The following is a 19,797-nucleotide window of genomic DNA, read 5'->3' on the forward strand; positions in this document are numbered from 1 at the left end:
AAAAAATCATTGCTTGCATGACAGTTTTCACACACTGTTACGTTTGAACAAAGCAAAATTAAAATAGCTATAAGAATTTTTTATTTTAAATTTGGGCTTTACATAGAAAGCGAGGTCATTTCAGATGGCAATACTCAACGATGGAGGCTCTATACTTTGCGGGACCTTGATACACTTACTTCTGCAGTACCTTAATATTTTGGAAAGGGGCCTTATTGTGGGGCCTGATGGTATGGAATAGTGGGTTAGGGGAGCCTCCCCCGGAAAATTGAAAAACAAAACTTTTTAAAACAACGTTTTTAATCCAACCTTGAACTTAAATTTCGACGATGATTTTGCTTTATAAGTATTGTTATTCTTTCCTAATAAATTATTAAAGGGTAAATTTGATAAATACTAACGGTCAAAAGCGGTGAAATCACGTCGTTGTATGAGGCAAAAAATTCTTCGAAAATTTTTCTGATACTGAATCATGGAAACTGAACTGAAATCGAAATTAATTGACCAGCGCTTTGAATTACATAGTAATAACAAATTTAACACTGCCCTTTTCCACTAATGTCAATAATTTTTTTTACATAAAGCTGGACAAACAAGGAAAAGAAAAAAAAGGTAAATGGCCGTCACAACTAACTTTTAACTAAAACAAGTTATTTACCTGGCTGAAAAATAAATGATTTTTAAGCTAATTTAAAAGTTTTTTTATGTATTATTATATACAATTTTTTTTTGTTATTTAACGATCTATTATTAGACCTATGTAACTGAAATCGAAACATTTGCATGGATATTTATATCTTATCTAATCATACTTAATGTAAGAAATGTAGGTTAAGGTGGGTTTACGATTAAAAAATCATTACAATTATAAACTTAACGCGTACGTCGACGACCACACGGTTAAGTAAAACTGCGAATTTCCAATTTATGATTGACTCAGTAGTCGTTAATTCCAGCCAATGAAAACGGGCGAGGATATTATGTAAGATGACTTTTTGTATATGTAGGTATCGTCTGCATTTTAAGTGTTTTTCGGTTAGAAATCAGCTCGTAACCTAAAATTCGTACACAAAACAGAATCAAAAATATTTAACATAAATAAATAAATTATATTTCATCTAATACTAATACCGCTACCCCAAACCAACATAAAATGGCTATATAATAAAAAAAACGTATCTTCAATTATTGTGAATATTATTATAGACTCGTATCATAACACCAATTAACCAGAAACACACAGTAATTAATTACTTTACGAAATCATAAAACAAAAATAGTTTCCGATCAGAGCTTTTTTATTTTTGTTTTAATTATCTTCGTAATATCTTATAGTTTCTGAAATAACACTAATAATTCCTTATTTCCTACTTCTTTTGTATTATATGATAACCTTCTTCCCCCAAGGAAACATTATTTCGCACCAACTCATTCTACTTTGCTCTAATTGGTGTTTCTCACAATTATATATATATATTAAAAATATAACCATTTATATTGAGTCTCAAGTCAACGACTGATTTACACATGGACCTCAAAACTTCTACACTACTATTTTAAACCATTCAACTAGTATGCATAGAGTCATATCTTAAGTACGCAAAAAATATATTCATAATTATTAATTCTTAATTTTCAGCCGTAAACCCACCTTTAGTTCACACTGCACGAACGTACTCTATTGCAATAGGTACCTGTAATTTTAATCTTTACCACAATTCGTCGTATACGAGGCACTACACGCAAAATGATCAAAAATACTGGAATGGTTTTACAGCTCTTAATTAATTACTGTAATGCATTAGTAACAGCTTTGCTGAAAGGAATTGAAGAGAGGTCAGTGGGCATGTCTATTACTTACTGTAGTCTTGATTTTTGTATTAATAATAACTGATAGCACGTTTTCTTAAAAGTATTTTTTTGCAATGCTATAAATAGATGAGTACATTATTTCCAGCAATAATGTAGATGAATTTTGTCTTGCAGATTTAGACGGTGTTTTGAGAGCAAAACCTACAGTTTAGCTTCTTATACACACCCAAAAGTTCTCCTGGACTGATGATAAACTTACAACCATCAGGCAATAGCTGGAGTTTGAAATGTTACAGAACGTAGGAAGGCCTTCACTAAAACTGGAAAGGAAAGATTTTTCAGGAGATTTTTCAAATTTGATTCTGATGAAAGTATTGATGATATTAGTAACGAGCTAGCACAGTACAGGGCGATGTCAACTATTGATAACTTAACCACATCTCCAATATTGAAATCATTACACAGTAATGTAAATACACCAATTACACTGTCAGCCTTAGTGGAAAGAATATTTAGCATTGCTAGTCATGTATGTGGAGGAAGAAGGGTTGCTACTTAAAATTAATAAGCTAGTTTTAAAATTGATGGTCATAATGTCTAAAACATTTCTCTATTAAAATTGAAGTATTAGTGTTTTTCGTTTACAGTAAATTTTTAAATGAAATTTAATTTTCTTGTAGTGTGATTGCTGAATTGAAATAACTGTTAGCACAAATTTATATTATATTTCAATATTACTTCAATTTAAATATTCAATTTTTCGACAAAAAGTATTAAGTGATTTAGTTTTGTTTTCGAATCTTACATATCCATGTATATGTATATTATTCCAGTTAAACATTTGACTGTTACAATTTATTCTTACACACTAACATTTAATCAGTTAATATTTTTTGGGCATTAAGTTTTAACTTAACTGAGTAAAGTTATGTCAACTACTATCTTATCGTTTGCGTTTTTTGAGCAATAACATTTACCGTTCGCATTTTTTGAGCAATACTTTTTTACTTAACTCAGTAAAAAAAAAATTGCACATGAAACTCAACTTACCTTGAGTTAGTTTTTAGAACTAACTTACTCATGTCTGACATCAACCCACTTGAAAAGTAAAGTTCGAAACATTTAATCATATCTATCTGATCAGCGAAGGCTGTACTGTCTGTGTTCTGTCTCTTTGTCGTAATTCCTACTGTTGCGAACAACTTTACCCATGCAACATTTAATGAGCGGCTTCTGTAAGACTAGTAATCAGTCAGTAAATAATAAACCAAACGTTCAGTTATTCAACCAAAACCAAAATTATTCAACATATTTGAAAATGTGTTGCATAAAAAAAACTTTCAGATGTTTAATTTAACATTTTATTAAAACTGCCAAACTTACAAAAGTTTTACGAAAATATTTCTAACATTTTACATTTCTGAGTTACACCGACTACATGAAAACGTGCGTAGCTGGTATTTCACATAGGTCATTACCGTGAACACAAATAACACGAAAAACAACTCAAAGTACATTAAAATATTTAAATAATAAAAATATGATGAGAGGTAAATTTAATTGCGAGTAAAAGTAAGACACAACTATTACAGAAATTTATATATATATAAAAGAGAATTTTGAACACGCCTAAATGGTTTATTAACAAATTAATTAAAGCATTAATAAAAACAAATGAAGACAACTGATAAAGTACAAATAAGTACAATTTTATGTTTAACCCCGAGACACCCTTGAATTATTTTAAGATAAATGTATATGTCCAGTACACAATATTATCTATTAAGTTCAGAGATAAATTGTATCTAGTAACACGGGGATAAATGCAATTACTTATTTAAAAAAATCGAAGGTTACTCTGGCTATATAGAAAGTAGAGACAGGATGAATAAAAACATAACATTACAAATACACATTATAAAACTAGTTGACATTTTATCTATAAAAATGTTAATTAATGTATAATTAATTAATATATCACAATAAAAGTTCATCTGAAACTAGATATTTTAATGTTAACTTATACTATACCTTAATTTTAAAAAAAAGATCGTTAAATTAAATTCACAGTAAGTTCTATTCTACCTTTTAAATCATTTGCAGGATGCTGTAAGGAATACCTTACTTCATTCAAAGATATCAGTCTATATTTGAGTCCCTGAACACAAATCTGGCAGAATTTACTTTACAGCCATAAAATGACTTTGGACGAGAAGGCGACAGATTGTTTAAATGAGGACTAAACACAGGCTACATCCATTATTTATTTCACTTCTATACACTTCATACATAATATGTTATCTACATATTTCTGCACTTATCCACAAATCCTTGCTTGGAAACTAAAGGAATTGTAAGTGCATGTAAGGCAAGAGTGAAGTCAACACAAATAATAAACTACTTAAGTTAGTTACTTGGTTGCTGGCAGCTGCAAAGAAACACTACCACCCCATGTGAAAGACGTTTTGTCTTCTGACAAATCTCCTAGGAGTGTTATGGGAGCCATCATCGCAACAGGGGCGAATTTGCTTTTTCCACCATCTTTCCCTGGCTTGTCTTTGGCTGGAATCTTTCCCTTGCCCCCTTTTCCTCCTTTGTCCTTTCCTGCATCAGCTCCTGGATAAGCTCCCGAGTCTCCTGCACCAGAAGCCATTTCAACTATAAGTGGTTTGAAAAGCATGGGAGAGGAAAATTTGGAATCGGGCGTGAATAAAGTCTCAAGCGAAACATTGGACTTAATGTCTTCAATATCGAACGAGAAGTTACCAGTCCAGGTCTCAACAGCAAAACCTTTAGTCACATTCCCATGAAGAAATCTCGCAAATGAGAACGTACCTTGAATAGAGTACCCATCTGTTTCATTTCCTAAGAGTTCACCACTCCAAGAGATACCTTGACCATACTTTATGAATCCACCAGCAGCAGGTTTGGCTCCTTTGGCAGCTTGAACACCAAACGTGCTCTTCACTACTACGTCAAAAAATGGATTTGGCAATGTGACTGGCAGAGAGCCATCCCATTCAAAAGGAGCGTCTGTAGAATTCAAAACACTAGCGTAAAGTGAACCAGATGATACAGTAAAATTCAGAAAGCTTTTTGGCCCTTTCGCCGAGCTTGCCGCTGCCTGAGAAACTTTCAAATTCAAAAGGTTTTGGTTAGTAAAGTCAGCAGCGAGCTTGTATTTCATTTGTAGTAAGATGCTTCCTGACCACCAAAATATAGATTTGTCATTGGAGAATGTCCCAAGCAAAACAATTGGCGCCTCTTGAGTCATTGTACCAGCATCTACAGAAGGGTCATCTGAATAAGGACCATTAAACGACAACACTGAGGTTGTAGGAATATCTTTTAAGTATGAATATTCTTTCCGCTCTTGAAAATATACTGGCGATGAGAATGAACCACCAATTTGAGGCATGGTTGTAGATAGCAAATTAAATAATGGTTGTATTTGGAAAGAGAAATCTCCATTCAACCACTCAAGAGAGAAGTTATAATACCCGAAGCTATGAATATACTTAGGCATTGAAAAATGTCCTGATGCATAAACTAGACCATCAGCAGAAGGCGAGTTGATCTGACCTTGCCAAAGGATACCACTGCCAAATATGGGTGGTAAGACAGGTGATGAAGTTTCAGAGGAATACTCTCTGACAACAGCATCAAATGGCTTAGCAGGAATGGCTACCGGGAAATTTGGTGTCCAATCAGAACCACCAGTTACCATTACTGTACCTTGTACAACAGTTCCCATTATTGGTACATTATCCCCCAGCTCCGTTGGATCCTTGGGTTTTGGTTTTGGGGTTGTGGTTTTAGCCTTTGCTTTAGCAGCTTTCACAGTTAGGGAAGGTGTGTCAACCAATGATGGGAGCATGATTATGGCCTTTCCGGACCATAAAAATGAAGTTTTTCCTGGAGAGAAGGTCCCCAAAAGAACAAGAGGTGCAACTGAAGGTGCACTTACCAATCCATCTTCCATTGCAGTAGAAGCCATTTCATAAAATGGTGTCAAAGGAATAGTTTTGAAATACACAGGAGAAGAATACAATACATTTGCATTGATAAAACTTTCAACTGATATATTACTGCTAATGCCCAAGTCCAGGTTGAATTTTCCACTCCATGATTCTATACCAAAGCTATAACTCAGACTATTGTGCACAAATCTCGATAAAGAGAATGTACCTTGAAGTTTTGCTTCAGAAGGAGAAATTGTTGTTACTGTTCCACTCCATGTAATTCCTTTGCTAACAGTAAGTGATGGTTCCGTTGCAGTGCTTGCAACTTTCCTATCAAAGAAAGGGTAGGGTATTTCAACAGGGAATTTTCCATCCCATACAAGATCAACCTTGTTCGAATTTAACAAACTGGCTTCTATTGAACCAGTATTTACAGTGAATGCAATTGGTGTTTTTAGGACCTTTGGGGTTACAACAGGTTTCTTAGATTTCGGTGTTACAGAAGTTTCTTTTATGTTAATGATGTCAGAAAATGGAGAGATAGGCACATATTTTAATAAAATAGAGACATTTCCAGACCACCAAAATATAGTTTTGTCCAAAGAATATGATCCAATCAAACCTACAGGAACTTTTTGCAATATCGGTCCTGCCTTTATTGTAGGAAATGAGTCGTATGGACCGGTAAATATTTTTGGGACAGGTGTTGTAAGGTTTTTAAGGTATAAAAGTTCTTTTCTTTCCTGAAGGTAAACTGGCGAAGAAATTATACCATCTATGGCTGGTAAAGTTGGTGAAAATAAGTTCATTAATGGTTTGAACTGAAATTCAAAGTCACCATTAAGCCACTCCAGCGAGAAGTTTAGCAATCCTCCAGTACCATGTACGAATTTAGGCATAGAAAATTTTCCATTTGCATAAATATTTCCATCGGAATAAGGTGTACTCAATTTTCCTTCCCATACAATTCCTTTACCATAGACTGGAGGAATAAGATTCAATGGTGTACTTCCTGACAATTCAGTAGAAATAGCATCAAAAGGGTGAGCAGGTATAGCAACTGGGAAAGATGGATACCATGATGACCAACCCGACGTCACATAACCTTTTACAACAGATGCTATTATTGGCAAACTTCCTCGTACAGATATTTTTGAGTTTACACTCTCATCTTCTAGTGACTGGGACTGTTCTCCTTTCATCATTTGTACCTTGGCTACGAAAGGCGTAGATGGTAGAAGGAGAATGGCTTTACCTGACCACTGGAAATAACTTTTATCCAAAGCAAAATCCCCAAGAAGAATGAGGGGTGCAAAGACAGGCAAACTACCAGCTCCAGTTGTCCCTCCAGGAAATTCCTCGGCAACAGGCACAAAAGGTGCTGTCTTAAAATACACAGGAGATGAATGAGTGACTCCTGGATTGATTAAATTTGTTATTGTGGGTTCAGTGCTATCAAATTCCAAAGAAAATTTCCCACTCCATGACTGCAAGCCAAATCCAAAAGTTATATTACTGTGTAAGAATCGTGTTAAAGAAAATGTTCCATCCAAAGTATAACCAGATACAACATTTCCAGTGACTGAACCGCTCCATGATATGCCTTGTTCGAATTTTATGAATGCCTCGTTCTTTTCCACACCATTTACCAATTTTCTATCAAAAAATGGATATGGGATGGTGACAGGAAATTTACCATTCCATGTGAAATCAGGACTCTTAGAATTCAAAAGATTTGCCTGCAGTGTACCAGATTTAACTGTTATAGAAACTGGCTTCTTTTTACTTTGAATTTTTCCAAATGATGCAGGTGTTTCAACATCCACAGCACTTTCTTGAACAGTAGAGACAGTATCTTCTATATCAGAAACTGATGGGTACTGCATATGAATTGATATGTTACCAGACCACCAAAATACAGATTTATCTAGCGAATAAGCTCCTAGCAAACTGACAGGAACCTTTGGTGTTATCGGTCCCACATTTATAGATGGATTTGAAGTATATAATTTTTCAGGTACAGTAGGAGTAGTGACAGATTCATTCCGTAAGTACAGAAATTCTTTTCTTTCCTGAAAGTAAAGAGGTGATAAAAATGTGCCCTCTATTGCAGGAAATGCACCAGGAAATAATGAAAATTGAGGTTGGAATTCGAAAGAAAAGTCTCCATTAAGCCACTGGACAGAAAAATTTCCATACACAGGCCCATGTTCATATTTGGGGACAGCAAAGTGACCAGTTGCTTGGACACCTTTTCCAAGGCCAAGAGAGCTGATTTTTCCTTCCCATGCTATTCCACTAAAGTATATTGGTGGAAAGCCATCAATAATACTGTTTACTGTATATGTCGAAATCACATCGTCAAATGGATGGGCTGGTATAGCGACAGGGAAGGAAGGTGTTACTGTCGATCCCCCCACTGTGACTGAAGCCTTTACTACTGTACCTATCACTGGCACTGTTGCAAGAGTATTTTTTCTTACATTTGGTTCGACCTCTGGTTCAAGTACAATGTTTGCTACAGACTGGTTTTCTTCTATGGTGGGTTCTTCATTTGATGCTTCAAGTCTGGGCAGTGACACTACTAAAGTCACATTACCTGACCAAACAAAAAATTTTCGGCTTGCTGAGTAAGATCCAAGGAGGATAAGAGGTGCTTTGGTTGTAAACGGGCTCGGGTTAACACTTGGATAAGGTGTGAAATCTCCACCGATACCCAAATCATTTATTGTCAATGGTTTGGCAAGTATTTTCAGGTCAACAAATTCGTCTCTCTCTTGAAAGTAAACAGGAGATGAGTAAATGCCAGTGACAGGTAGTAGGAATTCCCCAGTGCTGTTTAAGGAAGATGTTATTTCAGCATTTATCCCACCATTCAACCACAGAACAGAGTGATTCAACATGCCATGACCATGAATGTATTTTGGTAAGGAGAAAGATGCCCGCAATGTTAATTTTCGTGTCAAAGACAAGCTACTTATAGATCCATCCCACTGAATACCATGACCATATGTTGGAGGGTAAGCTGGGGTGACGAATCCAGGAGGAGCCACTGAATCAAATGGATCAACTGGAATGGCCAAGGGAAACTTTAGTGAGCTATATCCACCTACAGTCGTGAAGCTTGATTCTGACACACTTCCGATTATTCTGATGCTTCTTGGAATTGCTGGATTGATAATCTTAGGGATACTGATGGCAGCCCCCAAGCCGAGATGAGTGACACCAGGGCGAATGAAGCTGCCGCCTTCTTCCTTCCAGAGGTTGAGGTTGGGACGTGGCAGAGAGTCACCCGCGCAAGACACGGGCAAGTTGCCCGCTTTTGTGCTGCGCATCACCTGGGGCTGCACTCTTTCTATGTTGTCCGAGGTGTCGCAGATCACGCCAGCCAAGCTTGTCTTACGGATCTCGTGCAGTTGTTCTGCGAATGTACAGGTTCATAATTACATACAACTACCTTGTAAATATTCTCATATTTTATTATCACTGTCTTAACCTATAAGGGAGTAACAAGTAATGATTGAGATAGACTAAACTAAATAAACTGTACATTTTTTTCTTTACAGCCCCAATGAATTAGTGAAATAAATGCAGTCTTTAAATTATTTCTACTATATAATTGCATCTACTGAATGTTGCAATGCAACAATAGATATTTTAACAAAGGTGAAATAAATGGTATCATCATGCTAATGTACTATGTTTTAACGATCTTAGTATACAACGATTTAGTGCAACTAAAGTGTCAGTAATGTTATTGTAGGCTCAGCATGAAGTCAATACTTTACTAATGGGTAAAACTGAAAACGAAAAATCGTGGTAGACTTTATGAGATATTATAAAATTGACCTTTATGAAATTATGAAATTTTTACAATAGTTATTGTCGCAGGGTTTCTGCAAATCAGCGGAATTTACACTGGAAAACAGTTGAAACTGCTCCATTTTGAATCTCTAAAAGACATTTTTTATTTAAATTTTCAGTGTAATTCCATTGCAGTAACTTTAAAAGTTTCTTATTTAAATAATACAAAACTTCACCATGTACATTTGTGCACATATGAATATATAATTTTGGCAAAACGATATAGTACCATTATTGTTTTTTTTATATTTTTGTCTTGTTGACAAAGAGATAATTAGAGACGAACAAACACCATATACGTCAGCGAAATCGCAGCCTAGTGTAAGGAACAATTCAAGCATTTGCCAGGAGTGATTTCGGCTAACCATGGGATATTAAATGTAGAATAATATGAACTAAGTTTGGAATCCTGGTAGTCCAAAAAAAAGCGAGCTCAAGGGTATTTTTCTTATGCGGCAGTTCACTCGGTACCAACTAATCATAGCTTAAAATTAGAAGTTTCCACAAATATGCGTGCGTATGTTTTGTGTTTACAGCATGGTGAATCGCAAGAAGTAAGGCACTGCCTTGGGAATGGAAGCGAACAACAAAGCACATGAAAGACACTTACCAGGAGTGAAACCCTGCGGCTGCTGCGCCGTCTCGTACCAGTATCTGTCGCCGAACTTGAGCCTCACGAACTGGTCGGTGAGGAGGCAGGTGACGGTGGGACCCAGAACTCCTCCCTCGATGGGGTACTCGGAGAGCGCGCCGGTGTACAGGTCCACGTCATCGACGGATCTGCGGGCAAGCACCGGAACCCTTCAAGGGGCGGCAGCTCCAAGCACGCAGATCCAGCTGCGCAACGTGGAACGATTTTACACGGTTTGGAAAGAAAACTTCCCCTGTGCGAGCAACTCACGCCATTGGTGTATCTATAGAATCACAGCCACTAACGTGTGGCAAGGAGGATGAACTGACGGTAGTATCGTGATCCTTCCGATGCCATTTAAGCAAAAACGTTGCTTTTTAAGTTCATCATAATGACGCCACATCACCTTGACTTTTTCAATAAATATAAACATAGTATAAATTTCAGTGTACTTGACATGTAACTACATTGATAGGTACCTAATATACACAATCAAAATTTTGAACTGAAAAATAAAGTACATGCTAGACGTCACTGTAATCAGTTAAGGAAGGGGGATGATAGCAAAGAAGAGTTGCACACACGTACGAACATATACACCAATAGGCACAGGAGGCATAAATACGTCAACGCAATATTTTTTACCAATATTTTACTTCAGATAGCAGGCTAAAAACGTCCATAACATCAAAATCCATCATATGATATTACTAGGGACTGGAAATATTCGCGAGTTCAATGACCTCTAGGATAGAATCCACGATTCCCTACATATTCGGGCAAATGCCACATGCTCGTTGGCTGATTACTTCCGAGACCTTTCAACGAGAATGCTTCCAATTCGATACTTCTTTGGTTGAAGGTTTTTCCCTGGCTCAAAGTCCTTAACATAAACTGTGAGCCAATCACAGAGGTAATATGAATGTACAGCTGTTTTGGATCCCAGCATGACGTGAAACGAATCCGCGAATTTTCCCGGTCTCTAGATATCACTGACGGGCGTCTGGAGGACGCAGGCAGATGCCCCACCTGTAGATGGTCGTGATGTGGTCCACGGAGTCGGGGTCCATAATCCCGTGCAGGTCTTTGAAGGTCTTGGGCCGCGCGAAGCCGCAGTGCTCCCTCCAGTAGGGGTAGCTGGGCAGCCCGTGGTCGCGACCCCGCTGGATGTTCAGCGACACCAGGTCCAGGCCGCACGGGAACGGCACGTTGGGCTCCACGGACCTCTCGAAAAGGTGCTCCGTGATCTGCGGACCAAAATGGTCTAACGTGTGACGCACATGCACTGCTGTGCGTAAGGGCTTTGAATATATATATACTGTATAGAAGTCGCGAGTGGATAGGATTTACTCTACGTTTTTCAGAAGTGTATGAGGAGCAGCTTGGGAACTTCACCGCTGCAGGGCGCTGCCGTAACGCCCTGTATCGTCTTAGTTGTTATTTACACGTTAGAGCGCAGCGCTGTCGCCCGCTGTAATTCCCCCGCACCCCTCATCCATCATTCACTGCAGCTCAACGTCGTTCAACGGGAGGGGGAAGGGTTGTTTGAAGAGTTCGACACTTGTCCACTAGGGACCACCACAAGTCGATGCCCTAGAGATGGTGGCGATTGCGGCGGTGAATTAACCAACTACCTCAAAACCGTATTGGAAATTTTAACCTGGGCTGGCGACTTCTATACAGTATATATATTCAAAGGTAAGGGTAATCATGTTCGCAGGCTTTCACGGCCATCGTCTGAAGTATCTTGGCTTCTGGGTTGCAGCCGCGTCCTTTGGCGAACGATTCACCGACGTTTCGGTCGACATTGCAGTCGCCATCATCAGTAGGTAACTTGCTCCCTGATGATGATGGCGACTGCAATGTCGACCGGAACGTCGGTGAATTATTCGCCAAGGATGCGGCTACAACCCAGAAGCCAAGCTACTTCTATGCGTGAGGGTGTTCGGTGTGCAGATACAAACGAGAAGTTATCGCAACACGGTGGACTTAGTATTTTCCTGGTAATGTTTCCTTTTTTTTCTCGGAATCTCCGAGAGTTTTGTGTTTTGTGCGCAGTATCTAAGTTTTTTTAATCATTCTTGGCATAACGGTTTGCATGTTTCATGGGATTTTACGTCGCACAAGTTAATCGCGGGACCTCTAAGATTAAAAAAGGGCTCCACACTACTTGGACACCAACTCAGTCGTTCATAACATCAATTCGTGCCGGGATGTTGAGATCGAACACACATCAGCATGACATGTCAGCTGGTATAGGCAACCGAGGACCCTTGTGGCATAGCGAGATACCGTTACTCACAACTTGGCATTATGACGAATGGGGAACATTGCTAGAATTAAAAATAAATATTTGTAACTGATTTCACAACTCAAAAAAAATTCAAGTAGCAAGCTACAATGGGGAAGCTGATTTTTTTTTGGACAAACGCTATTGCTGGTTTCCCTGTGTGTCACAAGAAACCCCAACAACGGACAAAAAAAGATGAATATGCAAACACACACAGAACAAGCAAAAATCAGCCGATGTCAGAAGTTAAAAGCATATACAGCAAAAAAAAATTACCTGGAAGGAATTAGGATAATATTTCAGCAAGAACGGGCACAGCGTGCTGACAAAATCCAGTAAGTACAACAAGGACAATATTCCTTCCATGAAATAATTGTGCTGTCTATGCTTTTACCTCTTAACATCGACCGATTTGGGCTTGTTTTGTGTGTTTTTGAACAGTCATCTTTTTCTTTTGTCCGTTACTGAGGTTTCTTGTGACATAAAGTGCAACCAGCAATGGCATATGTAAAAAAAAATCAGATTCAGTAGCATTTCAAACTTTACAATTAAGTCTTAAAACTTCAATTAAATCATTTATTATAGGGTCAGATGTTATTCTTCAACTAATCTGAGGGCCAAACACACATGAATAAATGTTACATTTCTAACAAGGAATCTTAATGTCGTATTATTGTGCGGCGTAACCAGTAAATAAAATATGTGGCATGGCAATATTTTGAACACAGTGTTTAAAAAATATATATTTTTTCATGTAAGAATAATTACCATTAAATTAAGTATTAAAAACTTAAATACAAACACAGGCGGCTAATGCACGAGAGTATACAACATTTTAGTTGTTTTTTTTTGACGTGACGTCAAATAAACTGATGAAAGCCGGCTGCACGCACGAAAAAGTGTCCCATTACGCACATTGTCCCGTTACGCTCATTTTACGCTTGCGCGCATCTATCTCTCTTCCACTCGATTGGAACAACCATCGATTTGACTTTTTTGAGGCACATTAAACTTGAAACACTCCCATTCGTTTCCTACTTTTCCTATCATCGTCCTATCCTTAACAGAATAACACAAATTGGAAGAAGTTAAATAGGAAACATGTATAGGTACAAGTTATAGTTAAAATAATCTCTTCGTTAAAGTACTAACATAGTTGAATAAATGAGTGCAAATAAAAGTAAATTTTTCAATTAAATTGTAGATTTCATTTCACTCCTTCTTTGTATCCATAAAAAATAGTGATAATTTAATAAAAATGATTCAATTTTATTCATAAAAGTATGCAATCATTTCATCAATGTTTCGTTATGACGTTGTCACGTTAAACTATCGTCCGTAAACCGACTTTACAGACAACCAATTTTTTTTGTTATGAAAATGAATTTATCACTTTTAACAACATTAGGAGTGGAATTTCATATTAATATGTGTGCTATGTGTTAATCAAGGTTATAAATTATCTGTGTGCCAAATTTCATTCAAATCCGCTCAGTAGTTTTTTTTTAAAGTGGGACTTAAGAAATGATGTCATGGGCCACCAGTTGGGCATTAGCGAGTTTGAACAACATAACTATCGACTGTCGGTGTCGCGCAGGGCTCACCTCGTTGGTGAAGTGGGGGTTGAACTTCTGCACCATGGTGACCATGGCTCCGCGCAGCGTCGAGTCCATCTGCCCCGGCACGTACAGGCTGAACGGGTTGAACAGCATCTTGTGAAGCTCCACGTACGACTCGCTCTTGGTGTCGTTGCCCAGCATCTTCATGAGGCCCTGGACGGACAAGCGGCACAACAACCCGCGATCAGCGCGCGCACGAGCGCACGGTGCGAGCCGCGGCGCGTTCCGTTTTCGCACCCGTCGACAACTCCGAGACATCCTCAGCCTCGCCACACACTAGCGTGACGGCCAGCGGGTAAGAGCCCGTCTACAATAGTCCGAACCTGTGCGTGGTCCGTGTCCTTATCCGAATGTGAGTGACGTCACATTGTCTCACCGAAAACTGCCCTGTCCACAATTGCGATGTCCAATGTCCGAATGTATTGATTTCTAAAGTTTTCACCAGAGCGCATTAAATGTGCCAAACCAAATGTTTTTGTTTATTAATTTGATGCTTTGTAGTTGAGATTGAACTTATGAAAGTTGTGGGAGTTCAATATTATATATTTATTCAGATATTTAACAAAAGCAAACACCACGTTTTCAAACGGGAACCGGAAATTCAAATATCGTGAGTGTTCTGTTCTTTTTCTGTGTCCGAAGTACACAGGTTGGGACAAAAAGTTCAAATTGACGAATGTCTTCGGACCAGGTAGGTTCGGACCTTCACCCACTTGACGCATGACGTCAGAGGGTCACGTGGACCAATCAGCGACGAGTGTCCTTCGGACACAGTTTAGGACATTGCTATTGTAGACGGGCCATAATCTGTCCTCTGTCCGGAACCGAGCTCTTGCGTCCAGGAAGACTCAATATCCACAGTTGCACTGCAGAAAACTCCCCAGCTTCCAGCTCAACCTTTCTACTGTCAGCTATTCCTAAATGACAGACACTCTTTCTCCCCTAAGGCTCGGCCACACCCTAGTTTCATTTTTCTCCCTTCTTTATTTTAATTACTTTTTATTTAAGCAATATATCTAATTTTTGTTGTATTATCACACATATTTTCATCAGATGTAAACCTAGTGTAATATAACGGCTGTAAAAAAGCGCGCAAGTCTTTGTAATTAGCATACCTAGGGCGGTGCAGAGTTAGAATTTTATAGTAGTCCTAAACAAAGAGTAATAATAATAAAAAATCACCATGTCGAGTGAAAACGTGCCTTACATATAAGGTGAATTCGAAAACAATACTTGATGATATGCTCAATTCAGTCACGCAGTGGACTTTGTTTGAATAATGTCAGTGGCGTGTGTCTGTTATTTTGGTTATCCCAGAGAGGTTTAAATTGAATTTTTTTTCTCGTAATTTCGTCCGGCTCAGGTACACTGCCATGTCAAAAAAAATATAAGTGTAGGGGTAACTATACAGAGATTTAAGATTGTGGGAGATGGTACCTCAAATATTATAGTGGTAACCGACTCGGTGCTCATATTTTTTTGTCTTGCAAAGGTGTCGTTATTGAATTCTTAATACCTGCCACATGAATGCGACGTGTTAGCGATATTTTTTCTTTCAAATTTACAAGGTACACTATATACTACTATATTCTCCAGCATCACTAGAATATGCGCCTAAAATAACGTTTCGCAGTCGCCACAACAAGTTATGCAAGTGTTTACCATGCCAAATATTTTTCTATGAAGATAAAATAATTTCGTAGTGCCTCCAAAAATAAATTACCACAAAATTTTTTACTTTTAAAAATAAACAAAGAAAAATGTAATGTTAAAAAAAATTCTTTGTAAAATATTTTCAACGCTACTGTTAGAACGGAATAATTTCTACAATACTTTGCTGTGGAACACATACAAAATAAATGCATTGTTTGCTGTTTACGAAGAGTAAATATGTGCCCTTTACCGATGTTGCCTCAACCCAAAGATATTTTAGTTTCAAAGCTACATTTAGTGACAAACTAGAAAATATATCCGAAATATTTCGACGCTGACACAACTTGGTGTACCAACGAGGAAATAATTTTTATTCAGTAATTTTTGTTTTCGTTTACACATTTTTTCACACTCCAATTTCAGGCAATTTTAAAAACTGATTCGTTCAAGTAAATCACTGCACAGAAAAGACAAACATCAAAGGGCGTAGACAGGAACTGGCTGGCTAAGCAACAAACCCTTCAAAGGTCGCTAGGATGCATGAAAGGAACCCAGTGACTCGACCTTTCATGAAAGGCTGAATCGCGGATTCTGTAATAATCTTTGCAACCAGGGCCGTAAATCTTTAGTATTCACAACCGGAAAAAGGGGGGGGGGGGGGGAGGGGAGTCTGAGCGTGGGGTTCAATGACACAAGTTATAAAAAGATAGGATGCTTGTATGTGGTATAATTTCCATATTTGGGCCTAATTACATGCAATCAGCGGAAAAAAATAATATATAAAAGTTTTACATAAAAACATAGTTTTTATGTTTACGTTTAGCAACCCCGTTTCGCAGTCACGCTTTTGTAAGGGCAGGAGGCAAGGGAGCTGCTTAGTTCCAGGGGGAGGAGGCTGCCCCCCCCCCCCTCCGGGATTTAAGCCCATGCTTGCCACTATTCGGAAGTTAAACAGAAACGGCTAACACCCTTTAAGTTTTATGAAACAAATATCAGGAATCCTTCGGGTTAATCTTCTTTTTTGGTTTAAGGAGGTGTTCGGAATCAGCCAATGTATGATAAACATGAGAATACAACACACACTTTTAACTTTCCACCTGACTGTGTTTTTTTGAACTTACAGTTTGTATACTTTGTGCAAAAAAAATGTTTTACAATTTGTTTGCGAAGGATTATTTTTCTACTGTTGAGGTAAATTGTTACACTATGTTTTATAGCGATCATAAATATTTTTTTTCTGTGAGGGAAAATGCCACTTATCCTTTCAGAGAATTAACCCTTATAGATTAATAGCGAAACTCTACAAACTTACGCATGATTGTTTGCTAAAGTATGAAAATGTATATATAGGAAGGACATTTTTCCACAAGTGAAAAATCCCCGACCCATCCGGGAATCGAACCCCTGATTGCTTGACTCACCAGCCAGAAGATACAATCCACTGAGCCGATTGGTCAAACAACTTAACTGGTAGGAATCGCTTCCAGCCAGCAAGCAGTTTCCTAAATACAACTGCTTTGACGTGATTCGTGCGAGCTGGAAGGCAACCGAAGGATTTATGGGGAGCTTAAAGTCACTCGCCACCGTCAACCGTCTCTCCTTTCAAATCTCTTCATCCAGACCATCCTCTGTCTCCTGTATTCCTTTACACTATCAATGCATGCAAATTGCAGCCTGCGTGTATGTGCCCAGGGTTCCCACCAGTATCTGTGCAGGTTTTACCCGGGCCCAGCTTAACACAGATGTAATCTAGATTCAAGATAAGTGAGTTAGTCATGGCAACAATCGCTGCCATGGCTGGCCAATCCCCGCACAAAGCACATGATGCATGCGCATGGCCTCCACATTCTATTACGGGCCCTGGACCCAGGATCGTAGACGGGGGACCCCCCCCCCACAATTTTACAGTCACGTGCTACATTATAAGTGCATGGTTATTTCTTACCTACACATTTTTTAGAATATTATTTAACCTGAAAACACAGGGTAAAATTATGGTTACTATTGTATAAGTCCAAACTAAGCTTAATTTATAAAATTATTTTACTTTAAAATAACCACAGCGAGTATGTATATTTATTTCACAGAATGAGATAAAAATAAACGGGGGTGGGCCCGGGCCCCCTCCAGGCCCGGGTCCTGGACACAGGGGTCCACCCAGCCCCACATTTGTGCGACACTCTCCCAGCATGACTTGGGGCACAGTCTTCGGCCTGAGACGCACCTAGGCCCAGCTCTAAACCGGACTCCTAAAAATTAAACATAGTTTTAGGTAGGTAAGGAAATTTAAAATAGAAAAGTCTTTACCGGCAGCAAGGTGTGGGCGAAGCGGAATGCAGCCGTGGCAAAGTTGTTGGCTATGCTCGGGTCGACCGAAGAGTTGTAGTTGTAGGTGTAGCCCACCGGCTTGAGCGACATGTGCAGTTTGTTCATCAAGTCCTTCCCTGGAACACGGAAAGCTCAAGTTCAACTTCACTGGCACCGGGGAGCTCGTTAAATTACACATCTTCTTTCGCGAACATTGGCTGCAGATGGATACCCAAATTATTCATATCACCAAGACCAACTTCTTCCATGAATGTTATGTATGTAAGTTATTTCTGTACGAGAGTGTATAATTCCCAGAAATACAATCCACGATAGAGACCGAAAAAAAACATTCGTGGTTTCATTTCACGACAGGCAAGAATCCAAATGCGCTTATCTTTTCTTCTGATTCAGTTATTGGACCACAGTTGGTCTGAAGGACTCAGAGCCAATGAACAGCCCTCAACGAAGGAAGTACCGAATCACCAGCATTCCAGTTAACAGGCGTCACAAGTCATTAGCCAATGGGCAGGTGTAATTTTCCCGAATACATAGAGAATCATGAAGTCCATCCAAGAGGTCATTGCAACCGCAAATTTTTTCAGTCCCAAATAATAATATACATAAAAAAATCACAGGTATTAGGTTTGTTTGTTAGATACTTAATAACTCTTTAAAGGCGCAAAATGTAGCAAGAGATTTCCCCAAAAAAAATTAAAATTTTTGGAAGAAGATTTGGTTTTCCACAATTCGAACAAAAATGAAATCCCTCAGCAATCAAAGTTGGGGATAAAAACGAGTTTAAACCAATTAGTAACTTATAAAAACATCCCAAAGTTGCCCTTCGCGTTCGAGTATCGGAACATGCTTCAACACTAGTACATCTTCAAAAGTGAGATGTGCTGTTTTGGAAAATAAATGGCGTTGACGTGGTAGCACGATTGACCAGTGGCAATCTTGTCAGTTTTCCTTTGTTTTCAGTTAATAATTCGCATATTTAATTAGTTTTTTTGCTGTCCTTCATTTGCGAGAGAATCAACTCATTAATTTACCTTTCACAATATATATATATATCGTCCATTACTAAAATGCAAACGAGTTTTGAAAGTTATCTTACAATCCATATTTTCCCATTTAATCAGTGTGTTATCTAGGAGCCATGGTTATCTATCGTTTGAGACATTAGAATGGTTCCGAAAGGAAGTTCTAATTTCTGGCATGCTTATGAATTTATTGCAATGTGCTGTACGAAAACTTTAAACTGCTTCAAATCAGCGAGATTTGATTGAATTAAAATATACTTTCAAATGTAATGATTGTGTAATTCTTAGAGTTTAAGTGCGTAAGTTAGCTGGAATAACGGAGGATCTTACAAATGTTCCAGTTAGTTTAAAAATTTTAGGGACAGGGTTGTAATGAAGCATACCAGCCGGTAACAAGTCTTTAGAAAAATAATTTTCAATTAAAATGGATTTGCTGATTCAAATTGCTTATTTCTTGGAGTTTTGAGAATGGACTCTCAAGCTGTGCGAGGCGGCGCAGTGATGAAACGCTGGATCCCTACCCGAACATCCTGGTTTTCGGTTTTCCCACGGTTCTACGGTTTGTCACCCTAGGAAAATGCTGAGACAGCGCCTCCCCAAATAAACGTACCAGGCC

The 19,797-nt window shown here is 38.3% G+C and overlaps 1 protein-coding gene across 1 annotated transcript in view; it reads right to left on the reverse strand.

Moving 5' to 3' along the window:
• Nucleotides 1-3,139: 3,139 nt before the first annotated feature.
• Nucleotides 3,140-19,797, reverse strand: part of LOC134530284 (uncharacterized) — a 67,686-nt gene continuing 51,028 nt past the window's right edge. The window contains exons 10-14 of the mRNA XM_063364997.1: nucleotides 18,139-18,275; nucleotides 14,164-14,331; nucleotides 11,299-11,516; nucleotides 10,249-10,418; nucleotides 3,140-9,195 (exon numbers count right to left, since the gene is read on the reverse strand). Coding sequence (XP_063221067.1) covers nucleotides 4,223-9,195; nucleotides 10,249-10,418; nucleotides 11,299-11,516; nucleotides 14,164-14,331; nucleotides 18,139-18,275 — 5,666 coding nt within the window. The 3' untranslated portion in view covers nucleotides 3,140-4,222. The remainder of the gene's footprint in view (nucleotides 9,196-10,248; nucleotides 10,419-11,298; nucleotides 11,517-14,163; nucleotides 14,332-18,138; nucleotides 18,276-19,797) is intronic.

Source organism: Bacillus rossius, chromosome 3 (genome assembly GCF_032445375.1).
Source record: "Bacillus rossius redtenbacheri isolate Brsri chromosome 3, Brsri_v3, whole genome shotgun sequence".
In the NCBI taxonomy this organism is placed as follows: Eukaryota; Metazoa; Arthropoda; class Insecta; order Phasmatodea; family Bacillidae; genus Bacillus; species Bacillus rossius.